At 45.2% G+C, this 24424-nt stretch overlaps 1 protein-coding gene across 2 annotated transcripts in view; it reads left to right on the top strand.

Annotated features, from left to right (window-relative positions):
* The window catches only part of GMPR (guanosine monophosphate reductase), a 40440-nt gene extending 17590 nt beyond the window's left edge, over positions 1-22850 (top strand). For both annotated transcript variants that reach the window (XM_054381747.1, XM_054381746.1), the window contains 3 exons: positions 4669-4711; positions 11143-11302; positions 22670-22850. In XM_054381747.1, the coding sequence (XP_054237722.1) occupies positions 4669-4711; positions 11143-11302; positions 22670-22850 (384 nt within the window). The remainder of the gene's footprint in view (positions 1-4668; positions 4712-11142; positions 11303-22669) is intronic.
* Positions 22851-24424: the final 1574 nt, after the last annotated feature.

Genomic DNA, 24424 nt, shown 5'->3' with positions numbered 1-24424 from the left:
TAAGGCAGCTGGTAATCTGGAAGGCATAGGGACTATCCATCATTCTGTGCTCACAGGTACCCTCACAGACAACCCTGGAAGAGGCCACACACTGTATTTTTAGATCTACTGCCAAGTGAAATCACTGCAAAGCCCAGAGTTGTTTGACTTAGTTGTGGCTAGTATCCATCTGAGGAAGGGTGTGTGCTGTGTTGTTAGGGATGGAGGGGAGAGGAGGGCTTGACTGTATTTCTTGGAGCTGTGGGTATAATGGAGCAAGAAAACAAGTATATGTTACAGTCATATCATTCTTGCTCTTCATTGTCAATACACATGCATTCTCTCCTCTCCATGGAAAAACAGTCTTGCACTTTATTACTTGGGTAGTATTACCAATGTTTGTCTATTACAGACACAGCACGTGTGAGTAATAGAGCATGAAAGACTGGTTAATTACTATGAGGGCTGGATAACTATAGGTGTCATCTTAGCAGTGGTTCAGAAACCCATCCTAATTTTGCCATAATTATTTTCTGCAAGAAACCTTTAGAAGAATGTTGTTACCCTGATTTTACAAGAAAACACGGAGTGTATATTTAGACTGTTGAAAAAGGTGATGATTCTGTATTTATTCCTCCTCTCATTTCCTGCTTTGGATATGGATCAGTTTCTAACCTGCTTAGATCATGTTGGCTTCAGCTATCAATCCCCTAGCCATTAGGGGAGGGCAATTTAATACCTCCCTGCTACAACACCTGGGCAAAGAGGATTACCTTCAGCTGTTACTGGGGTCTCTAGCACCACTGCAACTCAACTCTTGTCACCCAAGCAACTCAACTCTTGTCACCCAAGCAACTCAACTCTTGTCACCCAAGCAACTCAACTCTTGTCACCCAGGCTCAGGAGACTAAAGCAAGGGTGAGGACATTATGCCTGAATTCTGCAACATTCAGATGCATATTGGTGAGTTTATTGGGAAAAGAAAAGACTGAACTGCATGGTCATTGCCAGAGCTCTGACAAGGGTATCACAAAAGAGAGGTATCTTCCTTAGGGAAAAACACCATATGGGAGCAAGCCTAAGTATATGATTTGGTCTAGTGGCAACAAGTATAGATGGCATCCCTTACAATGTCTCACTACTGTCATTACATAGATTCAGGAGGGGGCACACCCAGCCTGAACCAAAGGAGACCTCTACAGTTAGAGTACTACCACAGCTGTTTATGTCAATTCAGCAGGAAAATTTGGAGGACTTTTTGTTTTATTGATATGGAAGTAGCAGGAGAGATGTGAAAAGATTCAAAGCCTACCATCTATACTCATGCAAGTTATAGTTGATAGTATAATATGGGTTAGAGCATTGGGGTGCCTTCTTGCATCTATTTCTGGCTTGTCCTGTACTTTGATCAAACTGCTCCTCTTTCTTGTTACATTATGAAGGGAAAGGAGTCCCACTCACAGAATCAGAAAATGATGGTGCTGAGAGCAGTACAGGCACTGTGAGGAGCATGGCACAGCTGAAGCTCATTCTGTAGTAGCTCTGCTGGAATGGCAGCACAAACTGGGATCTAAAATATTTGTACTGCTGAAGTGATGATGTATGATTTTTGGAGCTGATATTAGCAACAAAGAATGTGGCAATTTTTAGGCAAACATGGTATTCCAAGTGAACACCTGTTGTCTCTATAGAGTCATTTACTCAGAGAAGGGAGAAGGCAAAATTGCACCATTTGCTTTTCTCATGCTAAATTATCTTGAACTCAAAGCTCACATTAGAAATTAATCTTTCATGACTCACTGAAAGAAGAGTGGAAACCCTATCAAAGATACAAACACTATTTCTGTCCCTTGCTGTTTGTCTGAGAGCCAATGGTCTCAATTTTCATTCTTGCTAATTCATTGGCCTTGAGAAAATGCAGCAGTGAGTTACAGTGGAGGGGCCATTTAGCAGGAGAGCTCCTTCAGAAATGTCCTACTTGAGATAAAGTTTCTGTCTCTTGTAGGTCAGAGAACTGCTCTGCTGGACAGAGAGGCAGTCACATAGTCTAGTAAGCCAGCTATGTGAGGAATGGAAAGCAACCTTGCATGTGACCTCTCTTGGCTATCTTTTGATAGAGATCTCTATTTCCCTTTCACCCTGCTTGAGTGATGGGCCACCAGAGTTCAGTGAAAAGAATGACTAAGGGGTTCTTTACACTGCCTCTGCCATACCATCTCTTCCTCCACACAGAAAAATGCCCAGCATATGTGGTTCAGAATAAAGCACCATATGTATTGTTTCTGCTGCTGTACATGCCACATACTTTATATATCTTCTGCATAATAAATAGCTGTCTGTTTGCTGATACTGTGAAGTGCTAGGTAGACAGTTTATTATAAAGGCTGCTTGGAACATACAAATCGTCATCATAAACATGGCATGTAGTATTAAATATTCAACCAGTTCATACTGTTTTTTCTATACTGTATTTTCATTTCCTCAGGCCAGATTTTGTTGTTGTAAAATGCTTTATCTGTTTGGAGAAGATTGTGGAAAATAACATTCTTTTAACCATGTTAAAACAATTCTGTTGAGTGGAAAGTTGTTCTGCCCTCTCCTTCATATCAGCATCCAGTTGTCTCATACTCATGCTTTCTACAGGCCCCAATGGCTACTCTTCACAGTAGGCTTACTTCAGAATAATGCCAGTTGTTGTGAATTTCACAGGCGTATTTGTACTGATACATTTCCTCAAAGCTCTGAGGTAGAGGCTGAGCCTGCAACAAGCTCCATGACTGCAGGTTCTACAAGTTGTTTTGACAATGCAGCAGAATCCCAGTCTTACTTGCTCAACAGAGCATTTGATTTTTCACATGAACGAATGTATAGATTTATTATATGACATCCTCTAGCATAACTGCTTATTATGTCCCATTTTTGTTCCCCTTTCTGTGAATCACTACATTTACCTGTTTATGTGAAGAAGTGGAGGCATCTCCAGATAAAGAACTGCTGTGACTCATCATCATCAGTTCCTTTTATCTTAAATGGTAACTCATGAGCTCTTTGAAGAGTCTCTTAATCTGCACAGGATTTTGTAATTTAGTGACATTCAAAGTGATATTTTTTGAAGCACATGATTAATGATTGCACACTAAGGCTCCTATCCTCATGGTACTTCTGAAAGCATAAAGCCTCCATCACTGCTACTAGTGGGTTAATTATAAAAATCAGAAACTGAGCTACTCAGTAAGAATAGACTGAAACCCTTCTGCCAGAGAGCATTCATAGCCAGCCTGTCTCAGTCAGTGTCACGAAACTTCCTGACATTGCTCTTTGAAGATTATTAGACCCCCTCTTTCCTTTGACTCTTCTTCCACTGACACATGCACACACACTTGCACCCTCCTCCAGGCTCTGACAGACTTGTCAGAGGGAAAGAATTGCACAAGCAGAGCCCTTAACAGGAGAGAGAGATTCAGCTGTCAGTGCAGCACTCCTTTCTAGAGCTGACAGCAAGAGTGTCTAGCTCAACAAAAGGAGTAATATGCTAGAGGTTATCAGCAAATGGAATAAAAGCCTTTCAAGCTGTACCAGGCACTGTTTGCAGTGGGTGCCCTTTGAAAAGTCACTCACTTTCGGACCCACCTTCTCAGTTTGTGTCTTGAATTCTGCACACGGATAGGTTCTAACACTCAGCCACACTGCCAGCTACCTGTGACAGCCAGCTCTAAAATGGCTGCTGGTGGGGATGTCTGGCTGTGCTCCACTGCAGGTTTCATAGGTGTGCATTTCTGCCAGTGGGGAAGTGAAACAAAATGAAACAACCATTCAGTCTGCAGAGTAGCTTCAAAAGCAGGAAAGCTGTCAGCAGTCTACAGTGGACCCTGGTCCTCAAAGGAACAGGGAGCTCTCTTGGTACAGTGACTGCAGAGTAGGAGGACCTTTCACCTGATGCTCAGACCTTTACAAAACCTAAGGAACTGCAGCATATGATGAGCTGTGCTATGTGCCATTCCTTTTTTACAGCCCATACATACATAAATTCCCACAATCAAAACACCTTCATCAGCCATTTCTTTGCAGGGAAACTGAAACACCTAGGTCTAAAATGCTAAAGATCTCAAAGTGCTTGTTTCCATACCAAACCCTTGGCCAACAGTGAGGAGTAAGATGATTCATTTTCACTTGAGTAAGACTAGATTACCCAACTTGCTAGAGATTATCAGATCAAAATCCAACATAGCTCATGGTTTATTTCCTCACCCCTCCCACTGTAACCTTGTATTGTAAACTGCTTAGAAAGTTATTTTAAATGTTTTTGGTGGTTTAAGGTGGGGGGTTGGGGTACCTCTGCATCACACAACCTTTTATTAAAATGTCAGGGAGTGATTCAGGGCATCAAAGGAGGTCTTGTTTCTAGTGTCTGTGATTTAGGAAATTTCAGACAGGAATTTGCATTGGTACTGTTACAAGTGGTAATAACAGAACAGTAGAGTAAATGAGCCTAAAGAAGGAAAGCAATAGAAAGGATCATATGAACGGTCTAAAAGCTCAGCCAAAATAGTATATACCGGTGGTGCACAGTCACCTCTTGACACCCTGTTCCTGAACAGGGGCCACTCTGCTGCAGGTCGTAAAGCTCCAGTGCTCTCTGGGTCCCTGCGTGAGCCGGCTGCCACTTACCGTCTGCTTCTCTTTGTGCAGGACGGAGGATGCAGCTGTCCAGGAGATGTCGCCAAAGCGTTTGGTAAGCGCAGCGCCTCGTGCCGCCCGTTAGGCCCCCGCGTCCCCAGCACTCCACCCGTGGTGCAGGAGTCAGGCTGACCCGCAGTGTGTCATCAGCAGGGGGTTACCTTCCTCCCTCAGCGTAACTCCTGCGAAATTAATACACCAGACACGAATTTGCTCTTTGCACCAGTACAAATGATGCAGCACAAAACATACAGTGGTCGAAGTCCTATTTAGAAACTGTCTGCCAGGTGTGTATGGGACACATCCGCCGGGACAGTAATACAAAGAAAACTGCTATGAGTTTCTTTTGAGTGGGATTCAGAGATGCCTGTAACTTTGCCAGATCTGGCCTTGAATGGACAAAGAGTGAGTGGAATGTGAGTTGGACAGAAGATCAAAACAAAAAGGCAGGCGAGATCCCTGGAGATGTTCTTGGGATCAGCTGTCTGCTTGAAAAGACAAGGTTTTATTTATACTCTATGTCCTAGAGCTGAACAGATGTCTAAAACATCTAAGTTAATTATTAACAGATTTTGCTGTCCTGCCATTAGCTTTGGTGAATTGCACCAGCTCTTGCTGATAGAACAGAGAATTTAATCTCTGAGTATTTTCTGTTGAGCATGAATGTTACATTGGTGTGGGGAGTCAAGGTCAGGATTGTCATTTAGCCATAATCTTGTTGCAGCAGTGTATGTAAACCAGGCACCAAATGCATCTTAGGCTGACAGGACGTTTAAAGACACTTCCCTACCCCCAAAATGCCAGACCCTTTGGAGATGTCACAGTCTGGTAAAACCTAGAATACAGTGAGACAGCACAGTCTCTCACTGGGATTTCTTGGTGGTATGATAGGACATTATGATACAGCATGCCTGCATGGCAGGAAGCTTTGCGAGTATGGAAAGCAGGACAGTCTCAAACAGACCTGCCAAGAAAAATTTAAGGCCTCCTGGAAAGGTTGAAACCAAAATCTGTCTTCTAAGTTTGCAGACAGCTCCTGTTTTCCAGTTTTTAGATAGGTCAGATGACTTAATTGGATAATTTTAAGCACAGCTGTGGAAAGATCAGTACCAGCAAGGAATATGCTCAGTCACAGGATTTCACAGCACCCTTGTGTTACCAAGTGGGTGAGTGACATAGGGAATAGATACTTTCAGTTGGGTGATTATGACATAGCTGAACTGTGGCATCCACCCTCTTTGACAAGACTGTATTAAAAGATTACCCGACCTCTCCTCAGCCCAGCCCACTCTAACTTCATACCACCTGCAGTGAGGCCTTTGTTCTGCCTTTCTGTGGCTGCACAGCTCGCCCAGCTCTTGCTGGCGTTGTCACTGGGAGCTAGTGAACTGGGATTGTGACCTGAGCGCCTTCCCAGCTGCCTGCACAGAAACCCAGCCTGTGGAAAAGGTCTTTTTTCAATAACAGCATCTCCAGAAGTTAGAACAACAGGAAGCAGCTTCAAACTGTTTAAAAGGTTTTCCTTTGTGATGTTTATAGTAAGTCTGAAGGGTCCTTTTAGTCTCTTCAGCAACCTGAACAGAAACTTACTTAAAACCAGTGAAAGGGCAGATTTTTGTCCTTGCTGGTTATCAGGAAATTCACCGTGGTATGTGAAAACTACCATGGATAGTCTCTGTAACAGACAAGCATCAGAAAACTTGGATTATAGAAGCAATAGTTCTACTATGATAGTAAGCCAGACAGGTTGGTCTGACCTGTGTGTCACAGATACATGGCTGAACCTGACGGAGATTACCCTGAGGCAATAAACTTACCATATATGGTTATGTATAACTTAAAGCAGACATACTGTGGACATCTGACTAGCTGGAGCCAAATCTGCATTTGTCAAAGGTGGGTGGTGAAATGAGCTTCTAGATAATGTTATCAGTATCAAGTGTTTATTGAATACTATTGAGGTGATTGGCTGCGTGAGCCACGTAATAGGTATCTCCATGCCCAGCCTTTACAAAGCTTTGATACTGAATTGTCTAGCACAAAACTCTACACTTGCTGAGAGCCTCTTGGGTGGGGAGGAGTTACATAAATACGTGGGATAGCAAATACTGGTTGTTACACAGATGTGCACTTTCACCTGTGGATGGAGGCCTGGAAAAAGCATGGATGAGACACACAAAGAGGACTTTTGGTTAAAGAGATCATGCTGTCACTTTTTGGCAGATCATTGTAGTCTTCATGAAAGGTATCCTGGGTTAACACAGCCTGCTCTCATAAGCAAACCTCTACCCCACCAAGATGGGAAGGAAAGTAACAAAAACCATCTGGGTTGAGATAAAAAGTTCACTTAGATGATATGCTATACAGTTACCCCAGCAAAAGCAGCAACAGAAGCCAGCACTAAAATGGTTCCCCCCACCCAAGCAAGCAGCAGCCAGCACAGCAGAAAAGACCAACACCTCAAACCTGGAAAACAGAAGCAGAAACCTGAACAGGAAGCCTCTCAATGTTACAATGTGAACTTCAAGCCCTATGATACTTTGCTCCTCATTTTTGAAGCTGACATGATGGCAGCATGGTAGTGAATACACATCAGCAGATTCAACTCAACCCATGACGAAAGGGACGTTGAGGTAGTCATCATAAAGCAGTGACAAAGTAGCCATTTGAGTCACAAAAAGTGTGAGACAGGGAGTCCCAGATGTGAAGACCAGCATGGAAAAATAGCTGTGACTGGAGGAGGCAAGTTCATGGGAACAGGGGTAGAGTGGATATAGTGCAAGTGAAAAGAACCACAGGGAAGATGCTGACAGGCTTTGCAAGTGGAAGGTATCACTGTTGACTGGTGTCAGGAATCAGAAGCAGACTGGGCATTTTCACATAAAGGAAACAAGGTAGTAGCCTATTGAAAAAAAGAAAGGAGGAACAGAAAAGCACTGAAGTTGAGGGTCAAGAATCTTGGGAGGGACAGATACTTTGGGAGAGAGTGCTCAAATTCTGATACTGCTGGATGGGAATCTTGTAAGGATTTGGGAAACTGAAAATGTCGCTGCCACATGGATATTGGAGATGCTAATGGAAATTATGTGGGTTTATGAGGAAGAGGTGTTTTAATCCAGAAGTGAGAGAAAACATGAAAGAACTTTGTATTAGGCTCTCAGATGGTTCACATAACTGCACCCTTGGAAAGGCTGATAACATAAATACATTTCTCAGAATGCCCCGGGGAAGCACTAATGTCTCCTTTTTTTAAAGATGAGAAGTCAAAGCACACAAGTGCTGAGTTCTGTTGCCTGAGGTCACATATATTTTTGTGACACAGCCAGGAACAGAATGTGCGTTTTGAATTCTATGCCAGCATCTTTAACACAATACTGCTGTTCCTTACAGCAGTGGTGAGATGAGATGTAGGAGCAAGGAAGGAAAAGGAAGGAAAAATCATGTGGAAAAGTCAACTGGGGACATATCCTGGCTCCAAAATACACCTGACAGACCATAGTGGCTTTTTTTTCTATTTTAAGTAGCTGTGTGTGTATACCTATGTTACAAAGGCTCTCTGGCTCAGCTGGAGCACAGGTGAATGTTGTTTCCAGGGCCAGCTGTGGTCCAGGCAAACTTATGCTTCATCCATCTGGAGGGCTGCCCAGGCTACAGATCCAGGCTGACTCTAGCTGAATTATTGCAGAGCAATTCTAGCTATCTGTAATTTTAATTATCAGGAATGCAAAAGACATCTGAAGGACTCCATCCAGATCCAGCAGAATTGTGTGAGTGCACTGGCATCAGCACGCGTATTCTGTAACGGCTTGAAAGGCACTGTGAAATGTGAAGGGGCAAAATCAGCCTAGATGCAGTGTAGGGCTCAAGGGGAAGATTCTTTCCAGCATCAATGCGTGGAAGTGGCTTTGTGTGGAAACAGGGCAAGTCTAGTAAAATCTGGGCAAGTTACCAGAATGCTTGTATGTGATATACCCATCACATCCTCTGTTATCTGGAGGGTTGTTGCCAGATGTTGCCAGTTCTCCACAACCTAAAATAACAGCAGGCTGTCTATCTGTACTTGAAAATTAAAGACTACAGCTGGGTGTTGCAAACATCACCAATGCTTCTGGTCATACAAAAAAACCCCATACTTAAGCAAAGAAAGACCATACTGAAAACTACAGCCTCCTGGTTGGATGTTAACCAGTATAAAGTAGTTAAACAGACTTTATATTTTCAGACATCTTTGCAACACTGACGCAGTGTTGAAAGTTCTGGAGAGCATTAGAAAAATGTATTTAATATGGGCATGTCATTGCTGGAGCTGCAGGGCAGTGAACATATGTCATTCCAGTGTTTAGATGGGTTGCACCTGCCATTACATGGCTCCTCTCTTCTGGAAGAGCTTGATGAATTACACTATAGTTTGCAAAAGTTACTCAAGTTGGATAAGTTTCAATCATGTAATTCAAACATTTGCTTTCCTTCCAAAATAAACAGTCAAAAAAGTGGATACTTAGGAGCACAAGAACCAAGGTTCTGTGATTCTGAAGTGCAGATTTCATGTGACTCTTTTGCATTAATATCTTGGAGGCTGTGAGATGCACAGCCAGAAACAGGACTAGAACTGGGGATCAGGGGATAGTATTAACAAGGCAAAGAGCCTGGAGTGTCTTTTGGCAGGCCTTTGACTTTTTTAAACACTCTCTTTGAAACCTTGACCTCAAATCTGTACCTCCTCCCTCCTGTTGTTTTCTTCCATCCATGAAGAAGACTGATACCAAGTAGATTTCTCAGGGTACTTATTTCTTAAAGGTGGAGCAAGATAGTGCCAGGGAGCAACAGGAGCAGTAATTTAAAATGTCTTAAATCATGAGCATTCCCTTTGATTTTGGCACGTTAATAGTGGTATTACACAAGTCAAACCGAGGCTTTAAAACTCAGCCACCTGAAACAAGAGCTCAGGAAAAATGTGCCTGGTAGTTGGCATGATAGGACACCAGGATGGGTGGTGGTTCTAAATATTGCTTGTGATGTGCTCAGCATGTTACACAAGCCTCATTTTTAATATCTTTTTACCATGGACATACTGTTCCTTTCAAACAACAACTAGGCAAAGGGAGGGCAGGTCAGCAGACAGGTGGGTGCTCTGCTCCCAGACAGTGCTGCTAGGTCTGCTCTTGGGCAAAGGGGTAGAGGAAGGGAACAGCCTTTTATAAATCAGTGCACACTCCACAGTTGTAATGTTTTTTAAGATGAATATATTCCCAAATTCAGGTTTGTCTACAGAGCTTTTAAACAGATGGCAGAAGCTGAGCAGATTGATAATTATTTCACTCACTCTTTAGATTTCAAAGTCTAGTGCCATTGTTTGGATAGCAACAGAGATCACAGCAAATTCTAATGCCAGACTTACCTAACCTGAGATCTCCCCAGAGTTTGAACACATTCATAACGAGATGTTGAGATGGAATTTCCTGTGATTGGGTTTACACCCATTGCCCCTTGTCCTGTCACTGGGTTTCACTGAAAAGAAACTGGTGCAATCCTCCTGACAGCCACCCTTCAGATATTTATAGACTTTGATAAGGTGTCCTCTCAGCCTTCTCTTCTCCAGACTATTGGAAATCACAGTGAGGTACCAAGAGTGACTCCAAAAACCTTCTTCCTAATCTTTTCCCAGTGGAACTGATTTAACGAATTGCAGAGGCAGGGAAGATGGACAGTCTGAACAGGCATGACTGAATATTCAGTGTTGTTGTTCAGTATCTGGAACATATTTAGGAGTTGTAGCTGTGGGTTAGACCTCCTTTGTAGTGCATGCTGAGAGCCACAGACCCCGGGGATTCTTGGCCCAACATTTTTAAACAAGAGGATCAAATGCAGACCCATGCAGATCTCTTTGGCAAGGGATCACCCAGACCTACTCTGAACACACATATAGCTGATGAACTTGAATTTCATTGACAAATCTGCTCGTTTCATGTCCATGTTGGGAGGAGTAGATTATAACCATGAGGGTGCCTTCCTTCAGGATACATTCCCGCTCAGAGTTTGTAGCCTAGGAGGGTCTTGAAGTAGGAGCTGTCCTCTTCTCTGTACAGCATGGAGTTCAGCAGGTCCCAGCTCTATGATTAGGGCTTCTGAGCATTGTAGTCACAACAGTAGCTAATAAGGAAGTGTACTTATATACTGCTATGAAGTAAACAGCTAACACTGAATTTGAAAACAAAAGAGTGTGGGGTGGAGTCGAATAATCTGTATTTTTGTCATAACAACAGAAAAGGATTATTTCCATTTATAATATCAGGGAGATAAAATTCAGTGTGTAAGGTCTGCAGCAAAGTGTTTCTTCCAAGTTTGCCACATCCACTACAGGACAGGACTCTCTGTACCAAACTGCTTGGGGCTGGCTATTGTTTTTGGAGGCCACAGTGTTCTTGCTTTGTCTTTCACCAATTTCTCTCTTCCTTGCTTCCTTATGTGTTACTTTGTTGATCACAGGAGCTGGTGCTGATTTTGTCATGCTTGGAGGAATGTTTGCAGGCCATGACCAGTGTGCTGGAGAGATTATAGAAAAGAATGGCAAGAAGGTGAAACTCTTCTATGGAATGAGCTCTGATACAGCTATGAAGAAGCATGCAGGAGGGGTTGCTGAATACAGGTATGAATTCCACACAGGAGTAATTGCAGTGAGCCAGTTCTCCAGTAACTTATGGAGTGGAATTGTGTAAAAGGCATCTGTTGGAAGCAGGCCCACGCCTGTTCAGAAGGCTGTTAAAAACTACTTAGGCAGGAGATCTGGGAAAGGGATGACATGAAGGGGGAGAAGGAGAAAAGGAGCTGGAAGTGGCTAGCTAAGAGCAGCCAGTGGCCAGCTAAGAGCAGTACATTGCAGCCAGTGCAGTGTACTGTCACTGCAGCTCTACCTGTGTGGTCTGGGAAGTCATTAGCCACAGTTCTGATTTACAGCTCAGAACAGATTTCACACTTTGAAAAGAGACATGATGATAATCTCAGCCATCATGCTATGTAGAAACCATCTTCAATCCCACCTCCTGTCCTCTACCCTGACATTGTCTCTTGCACTATTTTTTGTCTGCCACTACTGAAAAGTTAAAATGCACCATAAAAATGTGCACTAAGTTCACTTTACAAAGTGGTAAGCACTTACTAGCACTTACTTACTAGTAGCACTTTACAAAGTGGTAAGACACAGGCTACTTCAGAGCATTTACACCTGTCTTCTTTGGCATACCTTACTTAGAACCATAGAATGTTTGGCTGGAAGGAATCTTTTAAGGTCATCTAGTCTAACTCCCCTGCAGTGAGCACAGACATCTTCAAATAGATCAGGCTGCTCAGTGCCTCATCCAACCTGACCTGGAATGTTTCCAGGGATGGGACGTCTACCACCTCTCTGGGCAACCTGAGCCAGTGGTTAACCACCCTCAATGTAAAAAATATCTTTCTTATATCTAGTCTAAATCTCCCCTCTTTTTGTTTAAAACCATCACCCCTTGTCCTGTCACAACAGGCCCTGCTAAAAAAGTCTGTCCTCATCTTTTCTGTAAGTACTGAAATGGCACAAAAAGGTCTCTCTGGAGCCTTTTCTTCTCTGTGCTGAACAACCCCAACTCTCTCAGCCATTCTTCAGAGGAGAGGTATCCTAGATCTCTGATAATTTCGTTGGCCTGCTTTGGACACATTTCAACAAGGTCATGTCTTTCCTTTGCTGGGGAAAGGAACACAGCACTGGATTTCCACAGAGCAGGAGAATCACCTCCCTCAGCCTGCAGGCCCTGCTGTTTTTGATGCAGTCCAGGATGCAGCTGGTTTCAGGGCTATAAGTGCACATTACTGGCTCATGGCCAGCTTCTGCTGCAGAGATCAGCTTCAGTGCAGGTAAGGCTGTGCTGGGCAGGGGATCTGTAGCCAAAAGAGCCATTGAAAAGCTCTTTTTAGGGCTTTTTGAAGCTGGGAAAAGTAGCTTTATTGTGCTGAGGGCTGGCAGCTTGTGGGCAGGCTGCTGAGCTAGAGCGGGCAGAACCAACACCTCCCGGTAAATCTAAAGGAGGCATTGACACAGCGAAGGGCCAGCTGCTGCAGAGAGCAGCACCGCCCACCTGCGTGGGTGGAACCCGTGCCACCCATCGTTGATCGGGTGATAAGAAGTCTCTGGGAGCGACCCTCTAGCTCACACGGCACAGGGTGATCAAGCTGTGATTGTGGCTGCCCCAGGGGATGCTGCAGCTGTTTGTAGCTCCTTGGGGTTTGTGACCCCTGGACACTGAGCAAGGACATTCAACAAGCAAGGTAAGTTACCTGGGTGTGTCCCAGCAGCCTGTGAAGTCAATAGGTAGAGATCCAGCCATGGCTACAGCCAGGCTGAGGGCTGTTAGTAGAACTGTGGGTACCCAGACAGAGGTTATGAGCAGCCATGTAGGTGTCCAGGCCCCTGGCTGTGGTGAGTGCTGGAGCCTGGCACTTGCAGTGGAGGGTTGCAGAGACAACACACGTATTAGATGTGAGCAGGTGAACAATCTGCTCACCCTGGTGGCTGAGCTCAAGCAAGACGTTGCGAGGCAAGGACTATAAGGGGATGTGGAGGGGAGATAGCCTTGGGGAGTTGGACTCTGGCATCCCTGGGGGAGGGTCAGCAGGTGTGGGTGGCACAAGAAGCGGGGGATCCTATGCCTTCTTGTCACGGGGAACAAGGAAGAAACCTAAGAGATGGGGAGGAATGGAAGTGGGTCCCTCTCTGGTGAGGCAGGAGAGGCAGGTGACTCCCCTCCCAATCCCCCCAGTCTTCCCAGTTGCCCACACACAACAGGTATGGGGCTCTTGAAACAGAGGGCCAGACAAACAAGGACAGAGATGAATGTCCACGCATGCAGCCACTCAGGACTTGTAAGCCAGCCCCATGACTTAGGACTAGTGCAAAGAAGAAAAAAAAAAAGGTGGTAGTAGTAAGTAAGTAGTAGTTCCCCCTTCTCGGGGAAACTGGGGGCCTGATCTGCAGGCCAGATCCATCCCATAGGGAGGTCTGCTGCCTGCCTGGGGCATGGGTTAGGGATGTTTCTAAGAGACTCTCTGGTCTAGTGTGGCCATCAGACTATTACCCACTGCTGGTTGTACAGATTGGGAGTGATGAGGCAATGCATAGGAGTATAAAAGCACTTAAAAAAGACTTCATGGCTTTGGGGAGATTACTTAAGGGCTCAGGAGCACAAACGGTGTTCTCAATCCCTCTAGTGACAGGAAGTAATACTGAAGGAAAGAAAAAAAAAATCCATGTAATTAACACATGGCGTAGAGGTTGGTGCCACCAACAGAACTTTGGGGGTTTTGACCATAGGGAGGTTTTCTTGGCACTGGGTCTGCTGGTGACAGATGGAGTTCATCTGTCCCATAAGGGGACAAGAATCCTTGCACATGAGTTGGCTGGGCTCATTGACAAGGCCTTAAACTAGTTTTAAAGGGGGACGGGGATGTAGCTGGCCTTGCTACCAAGAACTCTGGGTGTAGTAGCCCAATGCTGGTGGAGCAGTGTGCTGTCATCTTAGATAACCAGAAGGTCTACCCCACCTCAAGGTTGAAAACTAGATACTCAACTCCACCCCTGAAGAGTTTACATACCAATGCACACAGCATGGGCAATAAACAGGAGGAGCTGGAGGCCATTGTGCTGCAGGGAAGCTATGATGTAGCAGCCATCACAGAAACCTGGTGGGATGACTCCCACAACTGGAGTACTGCAATTGATGGGTACCAACTTTTCAGAAGGGAGAGGCAAGGAAAAAGAAGTGGTGGAGTGGCCCTCTGTTAGGGAAACATAAAACTATGCAAATTAATGAAGGTGAAGATAGGGTTGAGTCCTTATGGGTAAGAACCAAGAGTAAGGCCAGCAACAGTGATACTGTGGTGGGAATCTGTTACAGACCACCCAACCAGGATGAAGAGGTAGATTAATTTTTTTATAAGCAGTTGAGAGAGGTTTCACAATCACTTTCTCCTTTTTTTCGTGGGAGACTTCAACTTCCTGGATGTCTGCTGGGAATACAATTGTTGTCTCTCAGCAGGGAGACAGCAGTCCTGGAGGTTCCTGGAGTGTGTGGAGGATAACTTCTGACACAACTGGTGAGGGAGCCAACCAAGGAAGGTGCCCTCCTGGACCTGCTGCTTGTGAACATGGAAGAACTTGTGGGGGAAGTAAAGGTTGGAGAGCGTCTAGGGCTCAGCAATCATGAGATGATTGAGCTCTCTATCCTTGGGGAAACAAGGAGAGGGGTTAGTAAAACTGCCACCTTGAGCTTCTCTAGGGCAAGCTTTGGCCTGTTCAGGAGACTGATTGACAAAGTCCCTTGGGAGGCCATCCTGAAGGATATAGGAGTCCCGGAAGGTTGGACATACTTCAAGAGGGAAGTCTTAAAGGCACAGGAGCAGCTGTCCCTGTGTGCTGAAAAATGGAAGGTATCCAGCCTGGCTGAATAGGGACCTTTGGCTGGACCTCAAGGACAAAAGGAGAGCCTATGGCCTTTGGAAGAGGGGACAGGTCTCTCATGAGGACTATAAAGATGTAGTAAAGCTACGCAGGGAAAAAATTAGGAGAGCCAAAGCACAGCTAGAGCTCAACCTAGCTACAGCCATTAAGGGTAATAAAAAATGTTTCTATAAATTCATTAATGACAAAAGGAGAACTAGGGAAAATCTCCATCCTTTGTGGGATGCAGAGAGAAACATAGTGACTAAGGATGAGGAGAAGGCTGAGGTGCTTAATGCCTACTTTGCCTCGGTTTTTAGGGGTGGATCCAGCAGTTCCCTGGATACCCAGCCTCGTGAACGAGGAGTCGGGGCAGGGAATCAGAATGAGATCATCACAATAAACAAGGAAGTGTCACTGACCTACTACACTGCTTAGACACACACAAGTCTATGGGTCCGGATGGGCTACACCCAAGGGTGCCGAGGGAGTTGGCAGATGTGCTCACCAAGCCACTTCCCATCATTTACCTGGAGTCCTGACTAACTGGGGAGGTCCCAATGGACTGGAGAGTAGCAAATGTAACACCCATCTACAGGAAAGGAAGAAAGGAGGATCTGGGAAAACACAGACCTGTCAGTCTGACCTCGGTAATAGCGAAGGTCATGGAACAGATCATCTCAGCACCGTTACAGGCCACATAGACAACTACCAGAGGATCAGGCCCAGTCAGCATGGGTTTATGAAGAGCAGGTCCTGCCTGACCAACCTGATCTCCTATGACAGGGTGACCCGACTGTTGGATGAGGGAAAGGCTGTGGATATTGTCTGTCTAGACTTCCAAATAGCCTTTGGTACTGTTTCCCACAGAATTCTCATGGACAAACTGGCTGCTCATGGCTTGGGTGAGCACAGGCTCTGCTGAATAGAGCACTGGCTGGGTGAACAGGCCCAAAGAGTGATGGTCAATGGAGTTAAATCCAGCTGGTGGATGGTCACAAGGGGTGCTCCTCAGGGCTCAGTGTTGGGACCACTTCTGTTTAACATCTTTATGGATGACCTTGATGAAGGCATAGAGTGTGTCATCAGTAAGTTTGCAGATGATGCCAGGTTAGGTGGGAGTGTTGACTGCACAAGGGTAGGGAGGCTCTACAGTGGGACTTGGATAGATTGGATCAATGGCCAACATTAATGGGATGAGCTTCAACAAGGCCAAATGCCAGGTCCTGCACTTGGGTCCCAACCACCCCAAGTAACGCTGCAGGCTTGGGGAAATGTGGCTGGAAAGCTGTCTGGCAGAAAGGTACCCTGGGGTCCTATTTGACAAGCAGCTGAATATGAGCAAGCAGTGTTCCCAGGTGGCCAAGAAAGCATCCAGGCTTGTATCAGAAATACTGTGTCCAGCAGGAGTAGGGAGGTGCTTGTCCCTTTGTACTCCACTCTGGTGAGGCCACACCTCAAGTACTGTGTCCACTTTTAGGCACTTCGGTACAGATCAGTACAGAAGAGCTGTTAAGGTGCTGGAGTGAGTGCAGAGGAGGGCAACAAATCTGGGGAAGTGTCTGGAAAGTAAGTCTTGCAAAGAGTGACTGTGAAGGAGCTGGGGCTGTTTAGTTTGGAAAAGAGGAGGCTGAGAGGAGACCTCATTGCTCTGTACAACTACCTGAAAGGACATTGTGGAGAGGCTGGTGCTGGTCTCTTCTCCCAGGTAATTAGTGATAGAACAAGAGGGAATGGCCTCAAGCTATGACTGGGTAGGTTTAGACTGGACATTAGGAAAAAAATTTCACAGAAACAGTGGCATTGGAATGGGCTGCCCAGGAAGGTGGTTGAGTCACCAACCCTGGATGTGTTTAAAGGTCGTTTGGATGTGGTGCTTGGGGATATGGTCTAGGGGTCTAGGTTGGACTTGGTGATCCTGAGGGTCTTTTCCAACCTGAATGTTTCTGTGATTCTCATCCACCTGTACCTACAATTCCTTCTCTGCAGGGCTGCTCTCCATCCCTTTATCCCCCAGCCTAGACTGGTACTGAGGATTGCACCAACCTAGGTGCACTTGGCCTTGTTGAACCTCATGAGATTCACATGGGACCACATCTCAGGTTTGTCCAGGTTTCTCTGGATGAAATCCTGTCCTTCAGGCTTGTCAACCACACCACTCAGGCTGGTGTCATCTGCAAACTTGCTGAGGGTGCAGTTGATCATGCTCTCTATGTCACTGATGAAGATAATGAAATTGTAATGAGCTCCTAGTCTGCAATAATAAGGGAGACTAAGTTGCAGGAGAGAGCTGGAGACAAATGAAGTCATTAGCTTTCCTGGTCTGGCAGAAAACTCAGGCTTATTGAAAGCAAAACCTGTGTGAAAAAGGGGACATGCAGAGCTTGTGGATGCTTCTTAACTGAGAGCATGTGCCTACTAGACACAGTGTAGTTCAGTACTACTTTCTGACAAAGACTTCTGAAGAGAAGAAAATCAGTTGGACATAGGGATAAGACGTAATGGTGAAGAGTTTTTCAAGGGCAAAAAGCCTCTGATGAGTTTGAGAAAGTTCCAAGGGCTTTTTTTTTTTTTTTTTTTTTTTGTCAGGAAGCAAAAAACCAGCCTTTCTTAACAAGCAAAAATAACCAGTGACTGCTGTAGTTTAAGGAGATCATATGTATCAGCAATAGGCGTTATCTCACAATTTAAAACTGGCAGCTGCCATTTAGACAGAGATGCTGGCAAATTTTTATCTGAACTACAGTAATTTACTGTCCTTTGCTACCCTGTGCTTGTGTCAGCTGGAGTGTGGGAAAGGCCTGATGCTGGTAGTTAATGGCAGCTCCCTGAGAGATCACAGAGCAGCCCAAGCATGCTGCATGGATCTCAGAGGAGTGTAGTCTTTTAGGCCCTGGCCACCACAGAGCTGGTCAAAGTCACAGGAAAAGTCTGGGAAAGCTGCTTGTACCCATGGGCCAAAGGACTGAGGCAGCTGTCAAGTTCTGTTCTGCCCAGGGAGGTGTGTGTGTGATCCTGTCCCCCTTAAGAATGAGATTAAATGCAAACACCATGTGTTGTAGGAGTAAAGGATGTGCAGAAAAGTGCTGTATTTGGGACAGCCTAGATAGGCCTTTTTGGTTCCTTGTGGGGAATACTACATAAATTCTGCTTGATCCAGGGCTGTATCTTGATTTGTGTCCTGATTTTAGAGCTGCCTGGGGATCAAGATCTGAGACCTTCTCAGCAACAAGGGAGAAAAAGCACAATCTGAAATCTTTCATTTCTATTGAGATACTGCCTTTTTGTGCCATTAATAGGTAGCATAAAAGGAGTCCCCTGGTCTTCTGCTAGCTACACCAGTGCCAAATATTAAATGTGTAATCCTTGGCTGTTGACTGTGGAGCCAGTTCTCTTCTTGTTCACGTTGCAACACAATGCAGAGCTGGCTATCCATACCAGCCTTGGTCTCGATCTTGCTTGGCCTATCCCACTGTGAGCGTCACCATGGTTTAAAAATAGCAACTGTTATGTATCCATCACTGTAAATGTGCTGGACCTTGAGGGGATGATTGGAAACAGGGCAAGGCTTTGCACTTACAGGAAAAGTTACAAGAAGGTTAGTCACTTACTAGTTTAGCTTATGGCAAACTTAAACTAAAAGGGTTCTAAGCCAGCATTTTAAATGCTGGATGCCCCAAACAGGTCAAATCAGTACAGCTTCTTTATATGCTTCTACAAAGCCCAGCTGTAAGTCTGTAGCTGTTTTGTCTTTAAAAGACACTCAATGTTGTTTTTTCATGTGTTGGGGAGCTCAGTTTGCTCAGTCCTCTGCAGAATAAGACTGCTTGTCACTTCATCTTCTCAAAATTACACATTTTGGCTGGAGAACTTGAGCCTCCATCAAACAGTTAAATTCGAACTGACAGATAAGGAGAGATGGCTGCAGCAGGGAATGAAGTCATGAGAGCATTTTTGTAATGAATATATCAAATTGATCCCATTTAATTTTGTATGAAATGTTTACCCAGTGTAATTACTTTTTTATCTTTTATATTTTGGTTTATTTTTACCTCCTTCCATGAGGAACATGGATCAAAGCTGGGAATTTCTGAAAGGCAATTATTAAGCTTCTTTTATGGGAGATAATAAATAAGGCAAGCAGGAACAGAGACTGCACACAGTATTGTTCCATTACAGCCAATTTACTTTTGCTAACCTTGAGATTTCACAGGTTTTGTGTGAATGCTGCAGTTCTCCAGTGGTCACACAGCAGTTCACAGCTGCTGCTAGGCTGGGTTTTGGCACTTTATAGTAACCCCAAGATGGAATTTGGGTCACAGCACCAGCAATGGCTGCTGCGTCCTGTCTCTTTGTGTAACCCAAATGATAGCCTGGAAGACCCTCCCCCAGTTCCTGCCATTTCTTACATGCTCCACTCTTAAGGTTACCCTATGCTGGGGTAGCCTGACCCACATTTTGCTGTGGGTCTGAAAAGCACCATCACCTGTGCTTCACCCCATCAATCCTACCGGGATTCCCACCCACTGTGCCAGTGTTGAAATGGACAGGGGCACATGTCACAGACTGGACCCTATGTAAAAAAGTGTAAAGCAAATAGGTCTCCCTTTCTGTTCACAATTCAGTGGCTAGTGAGAGATGTAGACTGTCACCTCAGAGCACCTCTCCCAGCTGTTGGGAGTCCCAGTTGCTCTATCTTCACCATTCTTTTCTGAGAAAGGATTAGTTTCAGGTCATAACTTGAGGAGAGGTCTTGGAGTGGCAAATCCCTCAGCAGTTCCTTCTGACTTGTATATGCAGCTCTTTGCCAAGTGTGCCAGCTTTGTGACACGCCTTGTAATTCATGTGTGTCCTGTGCACAGGCATTTGTGGCTGGCAAAATGGTCTCAATTTTGGGATTTTTTACTTAGCTTCATTTAATAGAAACATCATTTTTTTAATCCACTGCTGGGTAATTAAACAAACAAACACATAAGTAAATGGATTTCCACCTCCTTTTCCAGACTCCACTGAAGCCAGACAACTAAATCTCTTTGCCCCACCCAGTCTCAGCCCCCCTTAAGTTCACCACAGGTCACATTCTTGCTGTCTTGAAGCTTGCTCCACAGCCCTATCAACGTTAACTGAGCTCTGATCTCTTTGCTGTGGGCACAATTGCTTAACTCACAGCTCTAGATTTCTGTGCCACTTCCATCCTGTACTTGTCCTTTTCCTTCTACAATATCCATTATTCCCAACATGTAGGGTGAGAGCATGGAGAACGTTCAGTCCTTTTTGACACCTTTTTGTTAAGGATGAACACAAAACTGTACTCTCAGTATTTACTGTGGAGCTCATCTCACACCTCTCTTCCAGTGTGCTTCACCTAGTACAATATCTATAGATTACTTGATCAACAGGCCATACCACTAGCTTATCAAATGATACAAGAGGAGCAGTAGCAACTGTCTAGCTGTCAGACCTTTGAGGCTCTGATGTTGGGTAGTCACCACTTCAGTAGGTTCTAGTCTCCAAAACCAAAAGTGGCATGCCACAAGCTTCAGCTTCCTAAAACCACCATAGCTACTGTAGAGGCTTGTCCCCGGGGCAGTGGCTGTAAGTGTCCCACATTTCTGTAATTTTGCTCTGAGAAAAGGACCTCCAGGTGTTTGTACTCTTCAGAGCAATGTTCCAGTCTCTGCAGGTCGGTTGAATCGCTGTAACTGATGCTGCCTTTGTTTGCAGTCAGCTCTCTGCTATCAAACCCCTGCAGCTTCTGCCCTGCATGGTGTCCAAGCTTGAATTAACAGGGCATTCATGTTTGAACTGATGGGATATTCATACACACATTAATTGGACTCTGATGTATGAACTGAATGCAGTAGACCCTGCATTTCTTGCCCAATACAGCATGCAGATGGCAGAATATGGTAGGTAGAATTTGCACTGGTTTCCCCAAATCCCAGGCATGCACTGTCTCACTGTCCTGGTTTTAACTCACCTGGCAGCTCTGCATGCCTGTGACCTGATTTGATTCACCGTCTCCTTCAGCAGCTTCTGCACACTTCCACCTTTGGTGCTTTCCCACAATGTGACAAGATCTGTCAGTGAAGAGGGTATGCTGCTTTTCATTATCTGGCAATTTGTTTTATGATGGGGCCTCTTCTGCACATTACCTCTGCTTCCTCTGGTGACGTCCCAAAATCTCTGCCTCCTGCCTAGTTTGCGATGACTTCCAAACAGCTGGGGCTCCATTTCAAGCACATTGCGTTATGAGTGACTTAATCCACATGGCATCAGGTGCATGATGGGGAGAGGAGACTCTTCCTTTAAACATCCAGCCTGGCACCAGTAGGTGCCAGGAGGAGCTGTGTTTCAGTCCAGTCACCTCCAAGGCAGCTCAAACTTTTTCATATGCTGCCAGTATCTCTTTTTTAGTCAGAGTGTAGTTGGCCTCAAATCCTTTGTAGCTTTGACTCCAGAATCTTAGGCCTTGGTTCTCCCTGGATGTTTTCTGCCAAAGGCTTCATGTAGGACCATTCTTCCCAGCTGCAGTGTTGAGCACATTTGTAACATCTTGTCCTGTCTGGACTGGCCCAAGGGCTACTGTAATCATCTGATTTGTTCAAAAGCCTGTTGCTGCTCAGGGCCCAATTGAAAATTATTCTTCCTGCATAAACCCACAACACCCAAGAAAGCCTGGGCTTCATTGTTTTTGGTGGGTGGAGACATAACAGCAATATTGTAAATGACATCCATTGGAATCTGGTGGTGCCCATCTTACCATTTCAGCCCTGGAAACTGGATCTTTCCTGTGGATCCCTTGACCTTGCTCCGCTTTACAGTGAACCCAGCCTTCAGAAGAATCTGGATTATTTTCTCTGCTTTCTCAAAAACTTCTGCTGCGTCACCCCCACATGTGCTGACGTGTGCTATTTTTTTCTGGCCACTTGGCTGGCTCTGGACTGTGCTAGCTCACCTTTTAGCTTCAGAGGACAGCTCTGCAATGGGTATCCCTAACAGGCTTTCCACTTAATTTCTGGGCTCTGGAGAATCAGGCTAGGAGGAGACAGCTGGAGCATTTCCATCAGCATCTGGTCAGTGACATGAGACAGAGTCCAGGGGCTGTGAAACCTCTTTAGAACTTGGCTGAGTGGTGCCTACTGGGAACCAGCTGTGACATTTCTCTAAGTTGCCTGAGCTTGGCTGTCCCTTGAACTGTAAAACTTGCAAGTCACAAGGTCAAAATAACCTTTCAAATAAATGTGGAAGTGTTACTTGCTGGTGGGCAGATGGAGGGGAAGAAAGGCAGAGCTGTGAATATCCTGCTCATGGGATATTGGAGCATCTACAGTATTTGTCTGCTTCTCAGTATTCTCAGTATTGGTGGTTACTGCAGTGGAGGCATTTCAGTGCTTGAGAGCACTAAGCAGCAACAGGTAAGCAAGCAATAAACTTGAAATATTTGGAAACTGCAGCATGCAGAGTATTAAGCTCCACATTGCTACAGTAAACACACTGTTATATTTTGCTTCTAGAGATAAATTCCATAACTTATCTCTTCTCCAGGGCTTCAGAGGGCAGAACTGTGGAGGTACCATACAGAGGGGATGTGGAACTCACCATCCTGGATATCCTTGGGGGACTACGGTCTACCTGCACCTATGTGGGAGCTGCCAAACTGAAGGAACTGAGCAGGAGAACAACTTTTATTCGAGTCACCCAGCAACACAACCAGGTCTTCTCTTAGCCCAGGACTGGGGGGTTGGAGAGGGGTGGGGGAGAGGGGCAGGTATGGCTGCTGTCTTGGTTTGCATTCTCCTCCATGCTGTGTTAGCTGCAAACTCTCCTCTCTCTCTCAGAATGGCAGTGTCAGCCATTGGAGGGGCTGTGGCTGGGGATTGGAAGGGGAAGGTTGTGCTATTAACATAGTGCCATTGGTTCAAAATGCAATAGCCTCATCTTTTATTGTGCCTATTTTTTTTTAATCAACATTTTTTCACCTGTTTCCTTAGCCCCACCCTCTGATAAATAGCTGCTGAAACCTCAATTAAGAAGGAACTGGCTTGTACAGACATGGCTGTTATGCCTGCGCACATTCACACATTCCCTTTTTGTAAGACTGACCTGTCAGCTACCACTTCTGGCAGTGCATTGCAGACTGGGAGAGAAAAAGATGCAGGGAATTGTGTGGGGAAAGCAAAAAATTTTCTTAATCTTAGTCCTGGCAAAATACATATGTTTGTGGCACAGCTTCCAGCCTCCAGAATGGCAGTGGTGAATGACGCCTGGCTGCTGGTAACTTCTTACTGTGATGCTAAAAATGACAGAGCTCTCTCACTCTTGGTTCTCAGGGATGTGGTCCTCTTGTGGACCCATTCCATCAGGTCCATGTCCTTATGACAGTGACACCAAGAACAGTCACTGATGAAGAGCTGACTTAGGTTGTTTAGTTTTCTAAATAGCAGTTCTTACCATCATTTTGATAAGCAGTAAGTTGTCTTTTTATTGCAGTTTCTCCTTCTCTCTCTGGTGAGCAGGAGAGAGAAAGCAGCTCCAGAAAGGCTGAGCTGGTGCCACGTCTGCATCTCACCCACAGTTACATGCAGGTTTTTTCAGGGACAACCCACAGCTAGGTCAGTGCTCACCATGCACTGTACATGTCCAGCTCTGCAAAACTGAAAAAAAAAAAGAAAAAAGATGAGCTTGAGTCATGTAACCCCCAATCCTCTGCTCTAGTAGTTGCCCTAAGCTTCATTTATCCCCAGTGTCCCGTGTCCCGCTCAGGCCTGCCACCACTCGCACAAGGAACTGGAGAGGAGGGCATGCTATGCCTGGCAAGATGGTCCCAGCATAGACCAAAACCACTGACAAACACCACATGCCATTTGTGGATCTACCTCACCTGCACATTTAACCAGGTTATCTTGGTGTCCTTCTGTGGGCAACGTCAGTTTTAGTGGTGGGTGATGGTGCACAACCTGGTCTTCTTTAACCCCACCGCTGCAATCCTGTTCTGTCTAGACAAATTCTGTGAGTGTGGTAAATTGTGCTGTAGGTCAAGTTTATGAGTGCTTTCCTCAGCCAGGAAACTGTTGAGCATCCAAGAGCAATGTTGAGGGTTAACATACCAAAGATCTACAAGCAGGGATGCTGGAGAGGGCAACGTTACATCATTAAACAATCCCTGGTGAGTATGTCCATCTCTGGCTTCTTGAAATGCAAGGACACATAAAATACCATTGCTGCTCCCCAAAATTTTCTGGAGAGGTCTTGCTGCACCACTTTCAGCATTGTGGAGGTCCTGGCACAGCAACAGCCTTG

This window comes from Indicator indicator, chromosome 6 (genome assembly GCF_027791375.1).
Source record: "Indicator indicator isolate 239-I01 chromosome 6, UM_Iind_1.1, whole genome shotgun sequence".
Lineage (NCBI taxonomy): Eukaryota > Metazoa > Chordata > Aves > Piciformes > Indicatoridae > Indicator > Indicator indicator.
The sequence above is the reverse complement of the archived record's forward strand: the minus strand, read 5'-3'. Positions and strand labels throughout refer to the sequence as shown.